Below are 26,715 nucleotides of genomic sequence, written 5' to 3' on the forward strand. Positions count from 1 at the left end.
CGGACCGCACTACTTCCTCGGTTGGCGGAGGAACACAAACTAACTGAGCTCACCGGAAGTGCAGTTCTATTGCCCCCGGGAGACGGGCCAGGGCTGCTGGATGACCTGGCCTGCCCACCCCGGCTCCCTGAGAACACTTTCGCGGGATCTTGCCCGCGGGGAATGGTTTCTTAGAGCCCGCAAACTGCTGCCTAGTCGCGTGCTGCGAAAGGAAGTGTTCCTGTAATGACCAATCAGCGGCGAGGAGCCGTTTTAACGTCCCTCCCTTCTTCACCCCTCCTTCCCCGCAATGTGGTCCGTTCCCTCTTCTGTTCGCTCCGGGTCTGCGCAGTGTGGCCCTAACGGGACGCCGTCACCCGCGAGCCCGCCTTGGAGTCCGGCGGCGACCCGTCTCCGCGACATGTCTGGCTCAGAGGCTGGTGAGTCTCGGCCTGGATCCCTGGTGTGTGGACTTAAGCTGTCCAACTTTCTGGCGGTCCAATACTGGGTCTGGGCTGCCCCTGAAGCTCGTGACCGTATGGCACAAGGTCGCAGTCGCGGGTTCTCCGGATAAGGGTCTCAGCCTTACTACTTCTGTGCTTCAAGGCAGTCGGACAGCGACGTGGGCTGTGAAAGAGGGGTCTTGTGGTGAGGCTGGTAGGACATCCGCATCCTGGCTGCTATACAGCAGTCAGAAAGATCTTCTCGGACTTGTATTTCTCTGGAATGTCCAGCCACTGTCAGTGTGTTCTCCGCTCTTGCATTGTGGGCGCTGAGGCCGAACCTACATTTATATTGGTCTTGAAAGACGTGATATTTTTTAAGATATGTCGATGCCTTTGCCAAAGCAAAATAGCGGGATTTTTTGTTGTTGTTTTGGTGCCCTCTGGAGTTAAGGGTTTGTTTGGCATCGCTTTTGAAAAGCGAATTGATTTGGTTGTCTAGGACGCTTCGTCCTTTTCTCCAGTACCAAATGGTTGTCATGGTTTGGTCAGCTGTGAGAAATGGGCATGAGGAGGGAAATTGGTGGATGGAAGATACACAGACTTATTTGCTTCCAAAACGTGCGTCCATTACTTACCGGAGATGCATCTAATGCTAAAGTACTTTCCCTTTAATCACCAATAATTTCAGTGAACAAATGTTTCAAGCTTTCTACATTATCTTTAGTCGAGAAATCTTTAACCTTGATAATCCCAACACTGGGGGAGGGCTGGATGTGGTATAGCCCACAAAGAACTTCAACAGTATTTTTAAGATGCTAGTTCTGAGTTTAGGGATTTTTTAAAAATGTATTTCATGTATTTTCTTTAATGTATATCAAATGTAATAAAACCTAACAGATGCATTAGTATTATCATTATTCCAGTTCTTAACAGCCTAAATTAATCACCACCCTTTTGGGCACCGGAGAGACCTTGACTTGCACAAGATAATTGGGTAAAAACATAACTAATACTATTGGGAATTTTAAACATCCTCCATCAATTAGTTTCTAGTAACTTGAGATTGTCATTTGCAAACTTTTTAAAATAACATGATAATCCGTTTACTTATACCTTTTAAGTAAAAACACCTATTTAAGGCTTTTATAAGATAAAAACTAATAGTAAATAAGTGAAGATTTGGGGTTGCAACAATAAAAATTGAAATTATAAACTCTGGAAATCATCCCAATACATCTTTTCAAAAATCTTAACTAGGAGGGTCTTTGAAATTTTTTAACAAATTTCTTATTTTGTAGAGTTTAATATCTGTTTTGTGGAGATTGTTGATATTTTGTGCTTGACTTTTCCTAGTGCTAGTAAAGACTTATTTTCTCCTTTTTCCCCAACAGAGTGGGTAACCATTGCCAATAACCTTCTTTTTAAATGTCACATACATCTGAGGATACACACACTTGAAGATTGTGATTCTAATGTTTTTATTGCTCTTTATCAATCCATTTTGGGAGAAAAAGTACCCGGTAAGTTCACTGAAAAAATGGTACTAATTGTGTCTGTATTTGGGGCCAGAAGTTTCTAGTTCTTTTAGTTAAATCCCTTGATATTTATAAAATTTTATTTTCTCTGTCTGCATCTTATTTCTATCCAAATGTAGTATTTTTATGCTAATGAATATTTTAGGGGACCCTCTCATAATAATAGCCTTGATCAAATCAGTTCGAAGGCCAGCCCCATTTAAACTAATCATATTAATGCCTTGTAAAAGTCACACTGATTCTGTAAATAAATCTTCAAAGTTTTAAAAATTGAGCAGAACTTGGAAATTTGTTGGATTCTGCTACTTAACCAGTATTACAAATAAGAATTGATATTTATTTTGACCCTAATTCGCTAAGAAGATAGTAAATTTATATTTTAAGTTGTGATTTGCACATTTTGCTGTGACCTTGGTTAAATAGCTCAGAATTCTTATCCATAGATTCCTTTACTGCTTTCATTTCTTTGTCAAGTCTCTGCTTATGTTTGCCTTCCTTATCAACTATTCACATCCCTTTGAATTTGGAGATACTTCATTTTAAGAAATGATCCCAGAGTTTCCCTGTTCATCTGCATATTCTTTTACATGGTACTTATGTAGAACATGTTTATATGTTGGGTATAGTATCAAACAATTAAATAATATTGAAAAATAAATATTCAACTAAAAAGATACTACTTTGTAGAATTCAGGCTTTATGATTTTATCTGTACTACCATCTGTCCAGCTAATGTACAGCTTAGTTTTGTTGCATTTGGGTTTACTCAAAAGCCTAGTCAAAGACAAATAGATAAAAACTTGGATCCTCATAGATGCAAAATAATGTGACTTTTGCTCCACAGACCTCATAGCTATTCCCAAGAGTCAAGAGGATGATGCCCACAATGTACAAGCAGTGATTGATTCATTGGCCTTGGATTATCTGCAAGTTAGCTTGTCTCACATAACAGGTTAGTATATTTAATTAGATAATTATGCATCTTAGTAAAATAACATTAGGTAGAACCTTAGATATTGTTTAATTAACCAAATGAGGGACCTTATAGAACCGACAAACTAAGACTGAACCAAGACAACTGATATACTTAGGGCAATCATACATTAAATCTTTTCAGGAGAATTGAACACTGAGTTTGTGATGGATCTGGATTTGAAATGTATTTCATGTATATTTTTTGTTTTGTTATATTAAAGCATACCCATGCTGCATGTTTTTAGTAGCTAAAAGTTAGAAACACTTAAATGCCAATTAATAGGGACTGTTTAGATAAATAATAATAGCTCTGGAAAGTGAACTGCGCAATAGGTTTAAAAGATGATTGATAATGCTCTTTGCACACAAAGTATTCCATTTTAGAGAAGCAATCTCCAGTGTATGTTGTGAGAAAAACACAGTGTAGTTATATTGTATAGAGTATGCTACAGTTTGTTAAAACGGGTGGGGAAAATATATATGCAGATATATCCTGTTGATTGCAGTCAGAAAGACTCTTGAAAAAAAGATTTAAAAAACTTTAATAATGATTGCTTCCAACAAGGGGAACTTCAGGGTTACAAGAAAGGGAACCCAGATTTTCACAATATATCTCATATTTTTTGAATTTCGAATCATATTATATATTCAAAAGCTTTTAAAAATATAAGCTGCTTTTTAAAGACTTTTTCTAAAATAAAATGAAGGATACTTTGCTGTGTTCCAAAAATAAGCATACCAAATATATTTATAAATCCTTATGTTTGTTAAAAGTAGTGAATAAGAATTATTCCAGTAAATTATTTCAAGCTAAGGAACAGAAAGAATCTTAGAGACTTGAAGCTATATTTCAGTCCAAAAAGAAGGCGTATACTATTGATGTACTTTTTAACATTGGTTAAAGAAGATAAATGGTAATAAGGGTAGGTAATTGACATTTCTCAACTTAATATTGACAAGAACAAATTTTTGCAGAGATACAGTCATTAGTATTTAAGTTCAATTCTAGGGGAGTAAATGGGATAAATCAATTTGGAGATAAATTATTTTAAGAAATGATCCCAGAATTTCCCTGTTCCTTTGCAGTTTGAAATTACTAAATCACCTGAATATGTTGGACATTTTCTGATATTTGTACTTTTGAAATGTACTATAGCAAGATTGTAAACATACATATGTTTATAGAACTTTTTATTGTGAAGTTGCCTCTCACAAACTGCACTCACCCATGAGTTATTGCAAACTGCTTACCTCCTCCAGTAGATTGCAGAGCAGCTTTTGACTCCTTGTGTTGTGTGCAAAGTAGTTTCTCTTCCACCACAAAGCAATGCATTCTGGCCAACAGTCTTAATTGCTGGGTTGGCAGAGTATGCTCCCTATCCTGGAAACTGAGAAGTCTTGAGTATGCCCATGGGTATGCATATGTATTTTAAGCCAGAAAAACACAGGGCTTAAAAACAGGATTTCACACTCATTATTTCAAACAGAATAAAGTATTCCAACTCTGGTATAGTTTTGTTTTGTATCATAAGTTAAGAGTGGCCAGCTTTTCTCACATGTCAAACTTCTACTCTGCCTCTCCCATTCTGGTTTGAATTCTTGAGAATGCTAGGCATGATATCCCAAAGGGATCACCAGAGCATCACAACGGCCAAATTCCATCCATACCTGATGTTGACTGGAGTCCATTTTAAGTGACATTAAACATGTCAAGTATCCACGCTTTGCCAATCCATTTTTATTCAATATTTCAACTTAGCATTTGTTAATAATCTATTAGGGGCCAAGTACTGTGCTAGGAATTGTTTCAAGATTGACTTCTGGATATTATATGAATGTGGTAGGAGATGAGACTAAAGAGTTGAGGATGAGGCGAGATTAAAAAGGGATTTAGCCAAGCATGGTGATTGTAACTCAGGAGTCTGAGTCAAGAGGAAGGGGGAATCTAAAGTTTGAGGCCAGCTTCAGCAAATTAGCAAGACCCTGTTTCAAAAATTAAAAAAAAAAAAAAAAAGTACTAGGGGCTGGGGATATAACTCAGTAGATAGAGTGCCTGCCTTTCAAACACAATGCACTGGGTTCAATCCCCAGCACCACAAAAATAAATAAATAAAAAATAAAAGTACTGGGAATGTAGCACAGTGGTAAAGCACTCCCGGTTTAAAGCCTCAGTACCCCAAAAAAGGGGAGAGGATTTTTAGATTTAGATTTAGAAAGGGAGCCTGGATGAGATTTTGGGTGTTTTTTCTTTTTTTGCAGTGCTGGGGATCAAACCTCATGGATGCAGTTTTAATCAGAAATATGGTTTGATCTGTACAATATGAATAGAAGTAAACAGGGGAAAACAACCATGAATTCCTAATGAAAAAGTATTGATTTTTTGTTTATTTGTTTTGGTATTATTCTACTGCAATTACCTTTAGAACAAACCAACCCAAATAAATAGGATCCCACAATCTGAAAGTATTTTATTCTGTCATTTTTTTCCCACCAGCCTAATAAAGTTCTGCTTTGCTGCTTTATGTTATGGTATGACTCTTATTAGAAGTTTGGTTTTTTTTTGGGGGGGGGGGTACCAGGGATTGAACCCAGGGGCAATTAACCACTGAGCCACATCCCCAACCCCTTTTTATATATTTTATTTAGAGACAGGATCTTGTTGAGTTGCTTAGGACCTTGCTAAGTTGCTGAGGATGGCTTTGGACTTGTGATCCTCCTGCCTCAGCCTCTTGGATGGCTGGGATTACAAGCATGCATCACTGTACCTGGCAGAAAATGTTTTCTTAAATCCAGTTATTTTGCTTCTTGAAAAAAAAGAAGAAATATGCCATTGAATTATTAAACATTATATCCAAGCCTATTGTTTTTATTTATTTATTTTTTGGATATAATTAAATAGTACAAAATCAATGTTTTTAATATTTATAATTTTATTTCTTCTGAGTTTATAATCCATATATTCTTTCACAATGTTATATCCATTTCAAGATTATGAGACTTTCAAGGCAGGTATGGTTCTCCATCCCAGTGCTGGGAGGCTGAGGCAGAAGGATAGCAAGATTGAGGACAGCCTGGATAATTTAGCAAGAACCTAAAAAAATCAGAAGGGAGAGGCTGGGATTGTAGCTTAATGGTATAGCGCTTGCCTTGCATGTGTGAAGCACTGGGTTTGATCCTCAGCACCAAATAAAAATAAAGTATCATGTCCATCTACAAAGGGCTGGGGATGTAGCTCAGTGTAAAGTGCCCTTGGGCTCAATTCCTAGTACCAAAATAAAAACCTAAAACCAATTATGAGGCTCTCAATTGTTTTATTAACATTTTTAATAGCTTTATGTTCTGTGTTCAGGAGAAAATATTGTGAAAGGAGACAAAGAATCTATCAGGAATCTCCTAGAAATATTTGATGGATTGCTGGAGTATCTTACAGAACACATCAGTGAAACATCTCATGAGAAAAGTAAGTTTAAGAATAGAGGGGCTGGGCTGAGGCTATAGCTCAGTGGTAGAGTGCTTTCCTTGAATGTGTAGGGCACTGGATTCATCCTCAGCACCACATAAAAATAAATAAATAAAAATACTGTATCCATGTAAACTAAAAAAAAAATATTAAAAAAAAAAAAAAAAGAATGAAGAGGCTGGGGTCAGAGCTCGGTGGTAGAGTGCATACTTAGTGTGGATGAGGCCTTGGGTTTGAACCCCAGCAAAAGAAATCCCAAGAAGGATTACATACCCTTTTGCCTTTTATCTCTTTGGTTATTTTTCTTAGGAAGCAGAATCACCAATACAATATGCTTGATAAATTTAATTGTATATTTCTAATTGTTTCTGTTTCAGGTGATTGGAAACTGTATCATCAAATCCTTTGTTAATTTGGATTGTTACTTATAAATAACTTTAAAGCTAATCTAAAATGGGAACCTAAATTTCTGCCTGAATTATTTATTGTTCTATTAGTGCATAAAATTTCTTATTCCAAAATTTCCTACGTCAGAATCACCATTTTATATTACAAATTTGGATATTACTAAGACATTAGCAGGAAGAACTAGGGCATTTCTACCAACACTGTTATTTCATGATGGCCAGCTTTTTTTTTCTTCTCCTTCCTTTTTTCTTTGCTTTTTTTGAGACAGATTCTTGCTAAGTTGCCAGGCTGGCTTCTAATTTGTGATCCTCCTGCCTCAGCCTCCTGAGTAGCTGGGATTACAGTCATGCATCACTGCACCTGACTACCAGCCTGAATATACTTTTTTTTTCTTTTTGGTACCAAGGATAGAACCCAGGACCACTACACATCCTCAGCTCTTTTTTTTTTTTTTTCCCCTCTGAGTCTGGCTTTGAGCATGTGACCCTCCTTCCTCAACCTCCTGAGCTGCTGGGATTATAGGCATGCACCACCATACCCGGCTGAATATTTTTTATTTTACTCTTTAACCCAGTTCCCCAAATTATAAAAATTTATTGTGTGATGTTTTTGTTTTATGAATATCAATATTGCCTTATTTTTATCTAAAAGTGTTATGGTTATTTAAACTTAATCAGTAGTACTTAAGGACTGTATCATCTTTAATAAATAATACTGTTGATCATGAATGGAATAATATATTATCCGTTCTTATATTACAAATTTATCCAAAAAATTATCAGCACAGTAAATAACAAATTCTAATATAAGTTACAATAAAAAATTTGGGTTGCCTCACCTTTTCTAATTTCTGCCATCATGGATAGACCTGTGCTGTGATTCTAATACTTGAAATGAATCTTAAAGTTTTTAGTTAGAGATACTTCCCTATCTTTAATCAATTTCTGCTAAAATGATTTAAAAGCCAGAAGGGAAGATTGAAAGGTATACATTGGAAATTTCTTTTTCTTAAAATTCTAAACTTTTGGGTGTAGTTATGTGTTAAATGCTAATCTGGGTACTTTGGAAGGATTCAAAGCTGCATGTCATTGATTTTTCTCAAAACAAAAACAAAGACTTAAAAAAAACCAAAAACTTGTACTTAAGTCAGGGAGACAGCCTTAAATACATACAACAGACACGAAAGAAGGAAGTTGGGGGCGAGTATTGAAAGTGATTAACCTGTGGAACTCACCTAATGCAAGGTTACCAATAGGTATTTCGATGCTCTGTATCATTTTGTCTTTTTAGCAGCAAAATTAAGAGACAGAAAACTATCTGTAAGTAAATAAGATTAATTTGAACTGTTATAAAGTCAGCAACAGTGGGAAGATAGTGCCTCATCGATGATAGAGCAGTGGGGATGGAGGGATGAAGACAGTGCTCTCATGTGAGTCTAGTGGTAATGAAAGGCTGAAGGATACTACCTCCCAGAAAGGTTGGTAGTATGTGGTGAGCTGAGCTGTGATAGGTGGGAGTTGCTGAGTTGGGCCTCCCTGGATGACAGTTGAACAGTGTTATCTAAGGTTTGAGTCTCACTTATGCAGGTCCAAAATATACTTAATTGGCATTATTATCTGGAGCTGATCAGATTCTTCAAAATGACAATTGACAGGGCTGGGGTTGTCTCAGTGGTAGAGCACTTTCCTTGCAAGCAGGAGGCTCTGGGTTTGATCCTCAGCACCATATAAAAAAATAAAAAAATAGGCTATTATGTCCATCTACAACTAAAAAAAAAATTTTTTTTAAATGCCAGTTGACAAAATGGAAAGGAAGTCTTTGTTAGCATTAGTCATGCCAGCAGTGCAGGGCAGCTTCTCTCTGAAACCTGAGCTAGCATTATCATTTACCATTGAAGAATGAGGGATTTGAAGGCAAACCCTCACTGTCTGAGAAACTCTCTAGACTTGTTTTTTCATATGAAGCTTGTTGTAAAGATTAAGTAAGGAGATACGTTTAGCACAGAGCCTAGCTCAGACTATATGCACCATCAGTGTTGACAAATGATATTAAAATGTTGCTTGGTGAATACAGAAATAGAAAATAATGAGGTGGATGTTTGAACAGGAAATGTCTAGAATTACGCATTGGAATATCCAGAGAGGTAAATCTGAATCAGATTTTATCCTCATAACGCCTAAAATCATAGCCCTAGTGAATTAGTGCTGCTGGTGAAAGCGTGTATTCCTTGGGTATTTTAGGTTGGAGAAAAAGGTCAGTGGTCTTAAGAAAAATTTCATCTAAACCATGATATGTTCTGACTCTCGCATGAGGCATGGTTGTCTTGGAACTTGAAAAAGGTTAATAGAATCATATTATTCCTGCCATCTTAATTGATTACCTCAGACATCCCTTACAGATGGAGAAGTATAAAGAATGATAAGTGAACCTATCACATTGTTTAAAAAAGAAAATATCATAATATACACGGTAGGCCTTGATTTGAAAGCAACGAGCGAGCTTCTTGTTTCTTTGTTACTTGAGTAACTCATTGCAGGTAATGATTTGATTCTTTCTAATTTCACTGTCCTGGGAGCCTAGATTACCATTATAGGTTGGGGGTTGTCTCACTTACCTCTTCTGGCCTCTTTTATAGAAAAAAAAATGGTATTAACTTGGGTTTTTTTTTGGTATTGTTGTTTTTAATCTGTTTTAAACAGGTGAAACTGAACAGTATTTTAAAGAATCCCATGAAGGAGAACCTTTGGAAGAGCTAGAAAGCACTAAGGAGTCCAAATCATCATGGAAAAGAGTTTCTTTTGGGAGGTAGCCCACAATGTCTGTGAATTTTATCAAAACAAATTGTGCTTTCTCATCTACTAAGAATTAAAATTGCACACAGTATACCAGAATGGTACCCAAAAAAGCTAATGTGAACATTTTTACTAACTTCTTCTATTTTATACCTTTTTGAGGGAGTTTTATGAACATGAGCTACATGTAATACTAATTCTCCATCTTAATTACCTACTCATTTTTCATTTGTCCCTTGATCATGAAAGGATCATCATTTTTTCCTTGTTCCATCCTCCTTTGAGTAAACTTGCAAAGTACAGAGAAATTCTTTTATATATGTGTGTGTGTGTGTGTGTGTGTGTTTAGTTGTAGCTGAACACAATATCTTTATTTATTTTTATGTGGTGCTGAGGATCAAACCCAGGGCCTTGCACGTGCTAGGCAAGTGCTCCACCACTGAGCCACAACCCCAGCCCCAGAGAAATTCTTTAACAGCAAGAAAAAAGATGAAATTTGTCATGTAAAACTAAATATTGCTGTTAACATTTTGTTATATTTTAGTCCTTTATACTTTTTTTTTGGATGAAGTCATACTGTCTGCAGGCATTATCTTTATTTAACACATCCAATCTTTTCCCAAGTTGTCAAACTATCTATAATATTTTTTTTTCTAGTTTTTAGTATTGAACCCAGGACAATAGTGCATGCTAGACCAGCATACCATTACTAAGCTACATACACCCTCTGCCCTGCAGTAAGTTTTAATTTTATTTTACTTTATTTATTTAGCACGAACCCTTGAGCCCAGGGCTTCATGCATGCTGAGCAAGTGTTTTACCACTGAGCTACATCACTAGCTTTTGCTTTTTCTTATTTTGGGATAGGTTCTTGCTAAGTTGCCTAGGATAGCCCTGAATTTGTTATCTTCCTGCTTCAGGCTCTTGAATACCTGGGATTATAATGACTATGTATCATCATTCATGTAGTTATAACATAATTTACTACCCTGATCTTATAATGTGGAGGTTTGTGATGGTGAGGATGATGATGATGACGACGACGACGACGACGACGACGGTGACGACAAAATTCTTAAAAAGCAAGCCAGGCAAGAAGATTGTAAATTTGAGGCCAGCCTGGGCAACTTCGCAAGACCCTATCTCAAAATAAAAAGGGCTGGTGACAGAGTTTAGGGGTAGAGTGACCCTGGGAGGGGAGCCTTTTTTTATTCTCCCTTTCTCTCATGTCTTTAGGCTAAATTCAGGGTAAAAGAGTATGAATGTTTTAAGGCTATTAATAAAAGTTGCCAAGTTTTTCAAGGAGGCCATGACTAAGTTACATCCACCAGAAGCATGAAAGAGCAGGTACTTCATGAGCCATTTTCATTGACCAATATCAGTTTTAAAATTTATGCTACTTTCATAGACAAAATATATTGTTGTTACAGATTTGATTGTACTCCTTGCTAACTAAAACTTGAACATAATATTGTGATTTTCTTTTATTTTTTTTTCCCCTTTATTTATTTGTTTTTGTGGTGCTGAGGATTGAACCCAGGGCCTTGCACATGTTAGGCAAGCGTTCTACCGCTGAACCACAGCCTCAGCCCCTGTGATTTTCTTTTAAATATCTAAATTTTGATTTTTTTATGGAGTATGTCATGGTTTGAAAAACACAGGCAATACCTTTTTTTGGAGGGGTACCAGGGATTGAACTTAGGGGCACTGAACCACTGAGCCACATTCGCAGCCCTGTTTTGTATTTTATTTAGAGACAGGATCTCACTGAGCTGCTTAGTATCTTGCTTTTGCTGAGGTTGGTTTTGAACTCACGATTCTCCTGCCTCAACCTCCCCAGACACTGGGATCTTAGGCATGTACCACCACACCTGGCTGGCAAATACCTTTTTTTTAGGTAAAGTACATTGTGAAAAATGTCTCAAAGGAGACCCATCATAAGGTGAAATTCTTGACTTTATTTATCATTATATTTTTTAAAATAAAACAATTGCAAAAGTGAGACAATTCAAAGATATTTAGTGCAAAATTAATGCCCTACCAGACTCCCCTCCATTCCTGCACCCTTAGATTCACCAGTGTTAGCTGTTCTCTGTATGTATTCTGTCCATTTCATCCTTGACACTTTATACACAGTTTTTTTTCATTATATATCTATCAATACAAAACTAGCAGCAAGGATTGATAAGCATTAAGAGGAAGATCATGCACTATCATTTGTTTTGTACATCTCAGTCTGCAGGCATGCAGCAAGTACCTTACTGCTGAGTTACTTCCCCGGCTCTGGTTTTTTTCAATTTTTTTGCACCTAGCAAATGAGCAATCTGAATACCTGCAGGCTGGATGTTGGAAGCAGGAAGGGTCCTCTATGGTCAGGCTGGGCCCTGAATGAGTGAGAATTTCTTTCTAGGAGCTCCTCCTCACCTGAGGCTTTGGGACCCTCTTGGGATGAAGATGAAGCAGAATCCACTGGTGAAATAATTAGACTCGGAGACACAGCACACACCTTTTCTCTAAGAAGTAATGGTGAGTAGTTAATATCAGTTATTATTCAGTATGTTGTTATAACAATACGAAGAGTATGCTCTTTAATATTAGAAGAATAGAGTCCTAATTGAACCTCAGCATTGAAATTCCAGAATAGCACCATTATGCACTAAATATGAATAGTAGTCTGAAATCATAGGCAAGTAAAAGCACAGAGGCACATAAGATCAAGGCAAATCTATGGGTGCAAGGTTGTCATGTACTTTGTGGGACCTGATATCCCGAGAAGAGAATTGTGGATGTATCTTTACAGTCTTGTCAAAATTCTGGAGTACCTTTCAATTATAGTTTCCCAAATTGGACAGTTTTCATCATTTCAACTAATAAGTTCATACTCCCAATAGCAAATTTCCTCCCAGGCTTTAGGCCATATTTCCAGTAATCTGCTTACACACAGTAGAACTGTGTGTAATATCTCTCATTCCCAGTTTCAGGCCCTGTGACAATCCTACCCACCTTGCATGCCATGTTCATCTTTGACATATATTGTTCATCCACTGGGGTGCTCTTTCTTCCTATTCCTGACAAACTCACTCTCCATAGCCCAGCCTCCCCTACCTGCCTCAGGCTGTCAACTCTGCGTTCTCTCTTCCTTTCTATAACACCATTCCCACATTGCTTGGTAACTTATAGCTTGTTGTGTAAACTGTGAATTCCTGGGAAAGTGGCCACATCATAGTCATTCAGCAAATACTTATTTGGTGCTTTTCCTATACCACGCAGTGGTGAGAGAGTTGGGAACAAAACAGGCACAAATCCCTGCCTTCATGGAACTTACATTCTACCTGTGAAAACTGCTGATACATAAAAATATACAGTAAGATTATTCTTGTTCATCATAATTTTTCAAAACTTAGGAAAACACCCATCCCAAATAAGTATTTTTTGAATAGAAAGACAAGAATGCTACCCCATAATTAGTACTTTGAATTGGGAATCAGGTGGTCTGCTTTCTCATCCAGACTCTGCTACTGGCTGTGTGACTTTGGACAAGGTTCTTATCTTTTCTGAGCCCCATTTCTTCAAATTTGAAATAAGAGAATTGGACTAAACCAACATTAAAGTCCCTATAGCACTAATACTCTTAATTCCAAGGAATGGATGCTGCACTCCTAAGAAATTATGTTCAAAAACCCAAGTCTGAACATCACAGTAGACCAAAGACATGAGTTTGTCATTGAGAGAGGCAAAGTAAAGGACTTTTAGCACCATTATGCACTAAATATGAATAGTTGTCTGAAATCACAGGCAAAGTGTAAAGTATAGTTATTTCAAGAACGTTACTTGAAGGAAGTCAGATAGATTCACAGTGGAGGGGATGGTGATTTTAGAAATGGGTCCTCTGATATTAAGTGCCATGTAAACTAAGTACAACAGTAAAAGATGATTTACTATTCAAGCATCTTTAATCCAGAACTCTGAAAGACTGCAAAATCTTAAACTCTGTGAGCCACTGACTTGATATCACCAGTGGAAAATTCTACACATGACCTCATATAACAGATCATAGTCAAAATTCAGGAAACACTAGAAATAGTGTATAAAATTACCTTGGGCTGTGTACATGAAACATAAATGAGTTGGGGCCCATCCCTAAGATCTTATTCTGTATGTGCAAATATTCCGAAATCCAAAACACTTCTGATGCCAAGCATTTTGGATAAAGGATACTCAATCTATACTTGTTTTCAAATTGTAGAGAGTGGAATTTGATTTAACGTTTTTAAGGCAAAGGAGAAAAGGTCGAGAAGGAAGCTAGCAAAGGTATTTGGGATTGATTTGATGAAAGGGCTTATGGCAGCTTCCTTTTATCATTAAATTAAGATGTCAGACAACTGTCACATTCACAGGCATCTAATTTAGATTTTAATTTCTGAACTGTAACTCTTTGATTATGGTACTAGCCACAAACCCTAATTCATTTAACATCTTTATATCTAGAAATGCCCATATAACAATCAGCATTTCTACAACTCTAGCACCTATTTTTCTGAAGCAGAGTAATGAAACATTGAGTAAAACCTTGTTTTCAAGTCGTAAAAGTGATTCTGGACTATAGAACTGCCTTTTAATATGTTAGTTATTAAAAATAATCGGTATCTTTCAACATTCCTCTTGGCATTTAGTATAATTTTTAGCAAACATTTTGATAGATAAAAAATTTACCTTTATTTTTCTTTCCTAGGTGCTCAAAGTCCTGTCCACAAGCAGTCTAAAAAAATGTCACCCTCACCAATTGCAAAACTACATGAAGATATGTTAAACCCTCCCTCGTCTAGTTTTCTGTTTAAGGATAGGACATCCTTTGTTGAAGATAGTGAGTCGTAATGTGTTGTTCGTTCTTTAGTCTATTGCTGGGTTGACACAGTCATTGCCCAGGACATTTGCTAATGGTCTTTTTACTTAGTTGCACTATATAAGAATCTTTTTGGTTTTACATGATCTTATTTGTAATTGTTTTTTCTTAATTCTGAGCTCTAATTTCTGCTTAATATGGTCTTTGGCCACACATTTTTTCTTTTTTCTTTTTTTTTTTTAAGGCAAAGGTGCTTTTTTATTTTTAGTATCTTTATTTTTATTTATTTCTTTAATGTGGTGCTGAAGATTGAACCCAGGGCCTCAGGCATGCGAGGCAAGCACACTCTACCTCTGAGCTACAACCCCAGCCCCACCACATATTTTTTCTTCCACTGTTTTATTATCTAAGTCATCTTCTCTCAAAATATTTGGGGTTTTTTTGTTTTTCTTTTAAGGATAATACAGTCTGATACATTTGTATATGTATATATACATACAGTTGATGGTCTTCAACTTATAACTGAATAACAAAATATAGTACTTGAAAAATATTCCTATTACAGAATTTTTATATGGTAGTATTACATAAAATCATTGTTAATGGCCAGCTGGTTTTCTAACATGTGAATGAACCATAAGTTTACATAGCCATTCGTTAAACATTAGTTGCTTCCAGTTTTCATTATTTTTATTTCTTTGGGGATTGAACCCAGGAGCACTTTACCACTGAGCTATATCCCCACCCTTTATATTTTGAGACAGGGTCTCACTAAGTTGCTGAGGCTGGCCTCAAACTTGTGAACCTCTTGCCTCAACCTCCCAAGTCGTTGGAATTACATGTGTGTATCACTTTGCCCAGCTCATTATTTTTAAATAACTTTCAGGGTCCATTTTTATACTATATAATATTAAGGTTACATTCATTCTGATTTAATTAGATTTCTACTTGTTGGCTAAGGATGTATCACTGCTTTAATTATGTTTTGTATTTTTTATTTTTAATCAAGTTAAAAAGATTAGTGTATGTGAATGTATTTTATATAGGTGTAGGTGTATGTAAAATGATTTATGTCTTAGAATTTCATCGTAGATCCACTTTAATTTGTCCTACTAGTGGAAACCCCTTCTGTGAGTATGGTTCCAAGCGCTAGAAAGCTAGGGGAGCCCATCCGAGCAGCTATTCCTTTACATCCACCCTACCACCCTTCAGAACCTCGAGCACCCTGCCCTATAGGAAAAGAATACCTGCGTGCAAGTCACTTCTCCCCTGCTGGGAATTCATCTGGAGAGCACACAGCATTTTCTGTAAGTGGAAAAATTTGCTTGCATTTGGTTAGAAAGCCCATATTTTTAAAAATTCATTTACTTATTGTACTGGGTATCAAACCAAGGGCCTTTCTTTTGCTAGGCAAGTGCTCTTCTACCACTGAGCTCCATCTCCAACACCAGAAGCCTATCTATTTAGAGGTCTCTTGTTAGAATAAGTCAAGTATATTGCACTGACCAAAGCATTGTACTTCTTAAAATTTGCTTATACATACCCCTGCATGTTCTTGTTATAGGAAGGTTGGGATAAAATAAGTGTATAAAAAGGGAAATAAGAAACAACATATATGGAATGCTTTTTCCCAGGCACAGTTTTGGGTACTTTACAGGTGTTGGATAATTTATTCTTCCAAACATTTCTGGAGAAATCACTATATTTTCTATGGAAACTGATGTAGAGAGGTCCATATCTTGTCTGAGTTTACACAACAATTATTAGAGGCAGGATTTAAACGCAAGCATTCTGACTTCAGAACACATGTTGTATATCCCCAATTAAATGCTTAAAAATGTTTGAAATATTGGAAAATGTGACAAAGCAAATTGCCACTGGGCACAGTGGTGCATGCCTATAACCCCAGCTCTTCAGGAAGCTGAGCTTGGCAAGTTTGAAGCCAGCCTGTGTGATTTAGTGAGACTCTATCTCAAAATAAAAAGGCCTGAAACGTTCTCAATGGTAGAGCAACCCTAGGTTCAATCCCAACTACTGCTTTAAAAGGTGGGGGGGGATCTATTCATCCATATTTCCATTGTCAGCATGAACCCCTGTTATTATCTTGGCCTGTTGGCTTTTATTTTTTTCTTAGGGAAGGGATGGAGAAACCCGGTCCCTTTAAAAAATATATATATATGTATATTCTGCCCATATCTTCCTAGAAAGAACAGGCAAATATGTGCCAGGGTAAATTTATAAGCAATGATACATTCAATTCTCATTATTAAAAAGTTCAAACAGTGCAGAAAAGGTACAAAGATGAAATAAACATCATTAGCATTAGGTAACCATCATTTTAAATATTCTCTGTGTCTGTTCAGATAGGAGGGTGGATACATTAAAGAGAGAGAGAAAGAAAGGGGTCATAGGATAATGGTTATCTTTGGGGAAGTCTTGCTGAGATGATATAATGCTGTTATTGGTGATTCTGTTTCTTCACTTGGGTGGCAGTGAATTGGGAGTATTCATTTTGAAATAATTCACTAAGCTGGACATTTAAATTTCATTTTAAAAGTTTTTAAAATTTGATTAATTATTGCTATTTACTAAACTGTACTAAATTTAATAGAAGAAAAGGATTCTGAAGTGAAATTGAGGATATCATTAAATACTAAATAATGTTTATCACAAGAAATTTTCTAAGGTTCCCTCTAGGAGATGGGTGTGTGGTTCAGTGGTAGAGTATGTATGCTTAGTGTGCTCAAGGGCCCTGGGTTCAATCTGTAGCACCAAACATAGAAGCAAAAAAGATTCTCTCTAAGGTTAAGAAAATATTATTGAAAGTGTTGGGTCTATATTTATATTTTGGGAAGTTTCAGGTTTGTTTAAAAGTGTTTCAATTTTAGACAGTTTTAGTTGATTGATTCTTCAATAGAAGAGATAAAAATTTGTGATTTGATCATTTGTAATTGTCTAGTTGTAGGCATTATCCCTGAAATTTCATGTTTGAGAACGCCTCACCTGGCTTTATATTAGAATGGCATTCTAAGCCACACTTTTTCTCTGAGTAGAAATGATAGACATGCTCCAGTCCTTTAACATTGAGTATCAATATGGTATTTTGACAAATGCATTTAAAAATAAAGGAAATTGAAGAATCTAGCTTTGGTGCCACAGGTTTAATGCATCCCACCATCAAAAGGATTTTGCCTGTCGTCTTTGTAGCTTTTTCAAATTAACTTTGTTCTGTGTTAATAGGAACCAGATGATAGAGTTATCTTAACTTCCAAGTTGCCTGACGATAGTGAACAGGAAGCCTATCCAACTCGGGTCCCCAGCCCCAGAACAAGGAAGATTCCCAAAGGAAAAAGGTAATACTACTCCAGGCTTACATGTTTATAAGTGTGAAAAGTGAAGGGTACACTCTACAAATTTAGCTGTGGAAACCAGTATGAAATATGTATTAAAGTATATAATACATGGTTATTTTGAACCAAATAAAGTATACGTGGCTACTTATATGTCACATGGTCACTTTCGTTACAGAAGTGAAAACAGAGCTGCAGTCTCATCATGGGATTCACCTTCCCCGCAGAGGTCAAGAAAGAGGTTAACAGAACAAGAACTACATGCAGTGTCAGAGAAACTCTCTCAACGGTTCTGTGAGCTAGATTGGGCAAGTTTTGTTTTTTAATGTATAATTACTATGGGTAGTGAGCATTTCAGTGTCTCCCAGTTGAAGTTGAAAACTAAGCTTAGGTATTGGAAAATAAGTTGAGTCTTAGTTACTGTGAAAATGTTCTAGAAGTCAAACAGGTAAGACATGAATAATGATCTCTTAACCTTTCTTGATATAACCAAGTATGACACAGATTTGTCCAAATTATATTGACTTCTGATGAAAACTAAATCATTTAATAAACAAGTTAATGTTAAACCATTTATCTTTAGTTTCCCTTTGTTATTAAAGATGGATCTGATGTAAAATTGGATGGATCACTGATTGCCACAAAATGCAGTGAGACAACATTGAATTAATTAAATCCCTACTTGATTTACTGTTAAGCTTATTGAAACTGAGTAGCTGGTAGCATCAATATCCAGCCTTTAAAAGCTAAAGATGCATAAGCATCTGAAAACTTATTATTAGTAACTATCAGAGGAAACTTTAAAAGTCTGCTGTCTACTTCTACTAATTTATATTCTGTTGAAATCAATGAAAGATGTTGAAAATAATTTTCTCAATAGATGTTAAAAAGTGCTCTGGGTGATCGAATTAAAGAAAAGACTGTCTATGAAGAAGATATTATAAACAAAGAGATGGAGAATGGAAATGAGGAGACACTTTCTCAACATAGTGACAGCATCATGGAATATGAGCCAAAGAAGCTAAGGCCAGGTACAAACCCAGAGGGACCTAGAATGGTGGTGTCCATGTGAACTACTTAGGTCGTTCTGTGTGTTTTTAATGACTTTCTCATTTGAAAAATTTCAGAAATATGCAAAAGGATAAAAAAAATAATAGCACTTTTTTTTTTTTTTGGGTACTAGGGATTGAACCCAGGGACACTGTATCATTGAGCTACATGCCAAACCTTCTTTTTTATTTTGAGACACGGTCTCACTAAGTTGCCAAGGCTGGCCTTGAACTTGCATTCCTCCTGCCTTAGCTTGGGGATTGCAGGGGTGTGCCACTAGGCTGGGTTTATGACTATTTTCATACTTTTGACTGTTTATATATTACTTATCTAAACATACTATTGTTTTATGTTCTTTTAAAATTTTACATAGGGCTGGAAATACAGCTCAGTGTAGAGCTCTTGCCTAACATGCCTGAGGCCCTGGGTTTGATCCTCATCACTCCCCCAAAAAACCAAAAATTAAAAAAATTTACATAGATACTATATATATCATTCTTCAGTCTGCTTTTTTTGTGTGTTAACATTGTTTTGGAAATCTATTTTGATACTTAAAGGTCCAGCTAATTCATTTTAGCTGCGGTATGACCAGATTCGCAGATGTATCCCATTGGTATGAGCATATATGTCACTATTTATTCATTAGGGAAGAATCTGGACTGCTTAGACAGTACTTAACCATGTTAACTTTTGCTTATAAGTATTCTACTTTGTAAGTATTTATAAGCTATGTGTATATATTTTCATCTCCTCCTTAGGATCTAGAATGCAGAACATGGCCCAGATAATTTATCTTTTCTCTATCTAGATTCTCCCCCCATTGCCAACCAAGGAACTTTATGCATATAAATTCATATTGAATCCAATATTGAATTCAATCCAAAATTGAATATATAAGTAAATGCTTGAGACGGTTCACATTTGTATTCATTTGTCTGTTTACTTGGTATGACTAAGTATACAAATATGAATTAGTTATAATACATTTAGCACACTTACTTCTCCTTCTCTTTGGATTTGGTGAGAACCAACTAATTGGTTTCCAGCTTAACATTCTGGCTGTCAGGAACTAATGGTAAATGGCCTTTCTGTGTTGCAGGATTTCCCAAGCACAAAAAGCCACCTTACAGATCCCATTCGCTTTCTCCATCTCCAGTTAACAAACACAAACAGTTCCAGATAGAGAGAAGGCGGCAGCGTAAGCCAAAAGAAACAGATATCCGCCATTTCCAAGCAAAGGTACTTCTCCATTCCCTGACTGTTGTTGGGTAGGAGACAATGCCATTTATCCTTGCTATCATGGATTAAATTAGCATGCTGTTGATTAAAGGTTTAAAATGCACTTAATATGTTTTGAGTTGAGTGGATGATAGAGAATTATGTGATATGGTCTATGTCCCTCTTAAGGAGCATAAATCATGAAATTCTCAAGAATGTTAGCTCATTGTTCCAGTGGATTAAGGAAGAGATCAGTATGAGTTGGTATTTTCAGAGAGAACTTAAGATATAAGGGGAATTTGAGGTGGATTACACACGATAGATCATTTGAATTACATGATGGGCCATTGAGTATCCATTGGAGGAGATGGTTGGCCTCCAACAAGGAGACTGGTATGATGATGATTGCTGAGGAGGACTTTCTGCTGTGGTAAAGGGATTTTGAAATGTTGCATAAATGTAGGACACTTAGTTGTTTGCTTTAGTAGGTTTCATAATCTCCCCACCCCCTTTTCTTTTTTTGGCAGTACTAGTGATTAAACCCAGGACCTCACATAAATGAGGGAAATGCTGTACTGCTGAGCCCTTTTTAATTTTATTTTGAGACAGGGTCTCACTAAGTTGCCCAGTCCTCCTGGTCTCAACCTCCTGAGTAGCTGGAATTACAGGCATATACCACAACAACCAGCTTAAATAACTTTTCTTTTTGTGGTACTGGGGACTGAACCCAGTAGCCCTCTACCCCTGAACCACATTCCCAGCCCTTTTTATTTTTTGTTTTGAGAGAGGGGCTCAATAAGTTGCCTAGACTGGTCTTGAACTTGGGTTCCTTCTACCTCAGCCTCCTGAGTAGCTGGGTATACAGGCATTTGCCTCAGTGCCCAGCTGTAGTATTTATAATAGTGAAAACTAAAATTAATTCAAATGTCTTACAGTAGTTATAATCAGTATGTAATTCATCATGTAACTTCCATTTAGGGGAGTATCAAAATAATTATAAAACCTGTGAGAAAAAAAATGCATTATGTAAAATTTCATTTTATGTCCCAATTACATATCTTTTAAAACAACGTGTATAGATCCTGAAAGGAACTGTTTATAAAAAGGTGGAAGAGAATGAGCTTGATATTTTTGGCTTGAAAGGTTCCTAGATGAATTTTTCCCCTACATATATATGTGAGTTTTTTTGTTTTGTTTTGTTTTGTTTGTTTTTGTGGTGCTGGGGATTGAACTCAGGGCTTTGTGCATGCGAGGCAAGCACTCTACCAACTGAGCTACAGCCCCAGCACTCACATGTATGTTTTTTAACAACTATAATATTATATAACCTTTCCCCATTTAGGCATTAACTGAAGCATTTGAAAGGGAGCTAAGAAGAAATAAAATTCAAGACAATATTGGATCTCAAAGGATAAATGAGGAGGAGGAGGAGGAAACAGTGGGTAAAAGTCTCCACTATAATAAATGCATTTGGTCAGATCAGTGGGAAGTACAGAGTTTTTTTTTTTTTTTTTTTAAGGAAAAAAAAAAAAAAGACCCAACAGGGCCTTAATCAATAGCTATTTAGGAAAAGACAGGATTTCATTTCATAATGTAGGATTTTTTTCCTTACTCATAGTCAGGTTGCTAAGATACAGCAAGACATGATACCAGAGAAAGCTAGTGTTTTCCCTTCTGCCTAAAACTTGTATCAGTTTTTATGAGTTTCTACTTTCCAGTTCACCAGGGGGTTAAAAAATTGCATAAGCTGATCAAGTTAACGGGGAATAAGAGAAGACAGAAGCCAAGTTGCTATATTGAGTATGAGAAACCCAAAGCATGTTTAATGCTTTTCAAAAGCTTGACTATAGAAACTAAATAAAAGCATGGGGAAATGCTTTTATTAAATGTTACTGAACAAAATGGGTTATGAAGTACAATGTGGTCACAACTAAACCTAATGCATAGTTGCTTGGGAATTTTTTTAATCTATGTGGGAAAAGTTCTGAAAGAAACAAGCATATCACAGCATTAATACTAGGTGTATTTAGAGTGTGGGACAAGGTGACTGAAAATTTGAAAAATTCCAAGGGACACCAATGGCCAAAAGATGTCTTTACCTTAGAATAAATGAACATTAGTTAGATTTTTAGAGATTTAGAAGAAAGGTGATTTGTCAAGGGATTGGTTAGCTATTTTGTCAGTATAAAATGTTTAAGATGATGTATGAAAGAGTTTTACTTACTTCCATTCTGTTCCATATCTGCTTTGAAGGGAAAAATATACAGAGAAGTCATTCATACAAGAACTCCCAAACATAGTCAGCCCTGGAAGATTTACTCCAGAAAATCCACAACTCAGAGTTCAAGAGGTGGCTTCCACAGGCCAAATAAAGCAGCTCCAAGTAAGAACCACAGAATTGTACTTTATGAAAAACTGGCCAACTTTGAAAGTATGCACTGCATTCCAAGGATAGCTTTGCAAACTAACATCCACCAGTTAGCAGCAGAAAGTTCCTTCTTTATCACGGCCATATGGCTGGTTTTCTGTAAAGAGAGCTAAAAACTCCAAAGAATTGCCTTAGGGAAGCCTATATATTTGCACCAAGAGAAAGCTGGGGCTACCACTTACAGCTCCAGCTTGAGCCTCACTCTGATTGCCTTTTTTTGTTTTTGTTTCTGGGAAGTTGGTAGAATGCAAGGGATGCTCGAAGGCAAACAGATGGCCTGTCCAGCCTCTGTTTTCAACTATTCCCCAAAGATGGCTGGCCTTCCAGCTACATGCCATTAAACAGTTTTTCTTCTAAGCACATGCCTACCAGGAGGGCTGACGAATCTTTTAACACATAGGAAGCATCCACCTACAGGTGCTGAGGCAGCCGAGCAGTTAGTATGCACTTTCAGGCCTAGCATATCATCAGTAAGAATGTTGAGCTTATCTTCATCCCTAACAGGTAGCTGGCTTACTCGGATCAAAGAAGGAATGCAAAAGTGATGAGTACATTTAGAATGGCTTTTTTCAGGATCATCACCACATCAATTAGATAAGATTTGGCATACCAGGAAGATGGGGTAAGAGTTCTTATTGGCAAGTTTCCCAAATTAAGAGCATCTTATTTGTCCTTACAGTGAAAGTAAATGAACACAGTCTCTTGCCCCTTATGCTGGAGCAGTTTCCATTTCTCTATGTTTCTGGCCCAACACTAAGCAAAATGTGGAAACAACAAATTGCACATGTTGAACAGCTCAATAAAGAGGCACACAGGGACAGTCGATCAAAGAAGAAACTCCAGGATGAAGTAAGTTACCAACAGTTTGAAGTGTAGGAATATAAACCAGAAAGGGGAAGATTTTGTACTTGAACATCATTGTTAACTTGCCTTGTTATTTCCCTTAAAGATAGAAGAAGCCCTGAGAAGGCATGAAATCCTCACTTCCCTTGTCAAGAAAGAATATGAACATAACAAGAGACTGGTATGTCAAGAACAAGTTGGGCATTCTAATTTTGAACTTAAAAGGAAATAAGTATAACTTAGTTTCTATCTGTATAGCTGAGCAGTACAGATTCTTCTAACACTTGCCTGCAGAAGCAACGAGGGCTTTATCCAAAATTGATTAGGGGCAAATGCTATAGAAATGCTAAACACAATTTTCCCCCCCAGTGCTGGGAATTGAACCCAGGGGCACTCTACCACTGAATGGGTGAAAACAATATCTGAATATTTGAGTTGGAGGCTTTGGATACAGGACCTCATTTCATCCTCATTGTTTTGATATTGTCCTAATTAAATATTCTTGACAACTCAAGCTTAAAAGTTCAGAGCGCCATTTTCTTGTTCTTATTAAGTAGGCATTGGCTGTGACTTAGTGATCTCTAGTAGAATGGGGAGATGAAACCCTCAAATTTGGGAGGTGCTCAGGTCCTGGCTGCTCTCTGCACTGTCGGGACTTGCCAGTGCTGCTCTTCAGATCAAGGTGATGAAGCTGCAAAGGATGAGGGTTTCTAGGAACTGATGGTCTTTCACACTCTGTGCAGGATGCAGGGCCACTGTCCCTGCATGGCTGCCTTTCTGCTCAAAGACATCTTATAAACCAGAAAGGGGAAGATCTTGTACTTGAACAGGGATTTTGGGGTGATGTGATGCTTGTATATGCCTTCCTCTTATCCTTACATCCTCTTCTCCTTTCCTAGCAAGACTTCAAGGACTGCATTTATAGACAGAGGTTGACCCAATCAAAAATAAAAGAAAATCGTCAGCAAATTATTCGTGCCCGAAAATATTATGATGATTATAGAGTTCAGTTGCGCGCAAAAATGATGAGAATGAGAACCCGGGAAGAAATGGTAAGTGTGTTCTTTCTGCCCAGCCCTGTTAAGAAGGTAAATTATGTCTTACATTTTAGGACTACTTTCTTTGTCATAAGTCTTGCCTCCGTTTAAATCTGAAATCCGAGCCAAGTGGCACATGCCTATAATTCCAGTGACTCAGGAGGCAGAGGCAGGAAGATCACAAGTTCAAAGCCAACTTTAGCAAGACCCTGTCTCAAAATGAAAAATAAAAAGGGCTGGGGATATAGCTCAGTGGTGAAATGTGGTTCAATCCTAGTACCAAAAGAAAAAAAAAAAAAGAATAAGTAGCGTATCAAACCTGCTGAACAGATTTCTTTTCCATGGCTCCCCAAATGCCAACCACCTCATGTAAGTGTTGCACAGAAGTGCAGCATGTTTTGCTCTGGAGTTCCTGCCTTATACACATGGCTGCTTGAGAATTCGTTTCTGGAAGCGAGCAGTAAAGGATCTCTGTGATAAGTAAGAAAATGCTGAACATTATTAATCAAATACACATCAAAACTACAATATATCACTGACATGCACAAGAATGGGAATACAAAAGACAAAAGTCAGTTAAGGATGAGAAGCTGGAACTCCCAAGCAGGGATAATGAGGTTGTAAAGTGGTGTACTGCTTGGGAAAACAACTTAGCAGTTCCTCCAGAGGACCATAAAGAGTTAATGTTACCCAGTAATTTTATCCTTAGGTATGGATGTACACACATATTCATAGCAGCATTATTTCCAATGTCAAAAGGGGGAAACAACTAGTATGGATGAACAAAATAATAATTAAATGTAAATAAAATTAAAATATAAATTCACGTAGAATATTTAACAATAAAAAGGAATGAAGTACTGATATATACTGTAATGTAGATAAAACTTGGAAACATGCTAAGTGAAAGAAGTGTCCAGAACAGGCAAATCCATATATAGAAAGTAGATTAATGGTGCTAGCTAAAAGGAGGGGGATATAGGGAGTGACTGCCAACAGACATGGGTTTTCTTTTTGGAGCAAAAATGTTCTGAAATTAGTGGTAACAATGGCACAGTTCTGAATTATTCAAAGCTACCGAAGTATACATTTTTAAGAAGGTTAGTTTATGATACATGAATAATATACTAATAAAGCCTGCCGTTTTTAATAATCTGTAAAAAAAATACTATTGGTATTGGGCAAAACGATCATGAAGTTCAGCTTAAATTTATCTTTGTCATTAAATGACAGATATTTAAGAAGCTGTTTGAGGAAGGTTTACAAATTCAGAAACAAAGATTACAAGACCTGAGAAACTATGCCAAAGAAAAAAGAGACGAAGAAAAGAGACAGCATCAGAATGAACTGGACTCGATGGAGAACTACTATAAGGACCAGGTGGGCTCATTAGAATGTGTTGGATCTTGACCACCTGTGTCAAAATTGGCTTAGTATACAGACAATAAACCTCTGTTTGTTAACTCAGAACTTTGCAGGACTGTATAGATTACAATGACTCTTATTTCCAAGACAAATTTAAGATAAAATAAGCTAGTGCTTGGTTGTAGTATATTGTATCGCTTTTTTCATTTCTAAGAAAAGATTTTAAGCCTGTGAACATTAGTGTAAGAATTTTTACATTTGGACTGAAAACATTAATATTTCTTTTTCTTCCCTATAAACAGTTTTCATTGCTGGCAGAAGCCATATCACAGGAACGTCAGGAACTCAAAGCCCGAGAGAAATTCCAGGCTCAGGTAATAATTAACAGGATAGAAATTTTCTAGAAATTAGAAAACAGTATTGTACCTTTTAGGGAATGGAGAGAATACTAATAAGATAATCCATTTACCATCCAAGATATTTGTCCTGTGAGTTTAAATTCACTCATTCAGGTCTCTGTAAGAGCTGCTGCTAAATTATAAATTTATTGGAGGAGCTTGATGAACTGGAAGGTAGAGCAAAGACTCAAAATAGACAAGGGCTGGATAAATGTTTGGAGTAAAAGGATGACATGAATTCTCTTTTAGACATTACATAAGGTAAAGAGGGAGCTGAGATCTAAGATGGAGAAGGAAATTCAGCAACTACAGAACATGATAATGCAGAATGACGATGACGCTTTCTTCCGGGAACTGGAAGCTGAGCGCTTCAGAGCTCGGCTGCAGCTGGCTTCTCTTCAGTATGGTCGGAATCCCTTCTCATGAGGCCAGATTTCATAGGTGAGGTTTCTGGAGGCCTTTACCAGGACAGAGCTAGAACTGAGCCAGTAAACAGTCTGAAACAGAAGAATTTTTTTAAATGCCTTATCTGTGTATTCATTCCAATACTCATAATTTTTTTAAATAAAAATGTTTTCTTAAAGCTTA

The 26,715-nt window shown here is 36.8% G+C and overlaps 1 protein-coding gene across 1 annotated transcript; it reads left to right on the forward strand.

Annotated features, from left to right (window-relative positions):
* The first annotated feature begins 72 nt into the window (after window positions 1-72).
* Cep95 (centrosomal protein 95) lies at window positions 73-26,715 on the forward strand. The gene is made up of 20 exons (XM_027946282.2): window positions 73-419; window positions 1,817-1,945; window positions 2,805-2,912; window positions 6,285-6,395; window positions 9,503-9,608; window positions 12,006-12,121; window positions 14,328-14,459; window positions 15,555-15,745; window positions 17,679-17,791; window positions 17,967-18,096; window positions 18,669-18,819; window positions 19,938-20,077; window positions 21,399-21,494; window positions 22,310-22,439; window positions 23,164-23,333; window positions 23,434-23,508; window positions 24,227-24,379; window positions 25,598-25,744; window positions 26,032-26,103; window positions 26,377-26,715. The coding sequence occupies exons 1-20, from the start codon at window positions 290-292 to the stop codon at window positions 26,551-26,553; spliced, it is 2,577 nt and encodes an 858-aa protein (XP_027802083.2). The 5' UTR covers window positions 73-289; the 3' UTR covers window positions 26,554-26,715.

The sequence above is a fragment of the Marmota flaviventris genome, chromosome 17 (assembly GCF_047511675.1).
Source record: "Marmota flaviventris isolate mMarFla1 chromosome 17, mMarFla1.hap1, whole genome shotgun sequence".
NCBI classification, from domain to species: domain Eukaryota; kingdom Metazoa; phylum Chordata; class Mammalia; order Rodentia; family Sciuridae; genus Marmota; species Marmota flaviventris.

Excerpts from the sequence above, each read along its gene's own strand:
- Cep95 (XM_027946282.2), top strand. The coding sequence starts at position 290 with ATGTGGTCCGTTCCCTCTTCTGTTCGCTCCGGGTCTGCGCAGTGTGGC. Across the intron at positions 18,097-18,668 it reads GGTTCTGTGAGCTAGATTGG|ATGTTAAAAAGTGCTCTGGG; the intron begins GCAAGTTTTGTT and ends TTTTCTCAATAG. Across the intron at positions 22,440-23,163 it reads GCCAAATAAAGCAGCTCCAA|TGAAAGTAAATGAACACAGT; the intron begins GTAAGAACCACA and ends TTGTCCTTACAG.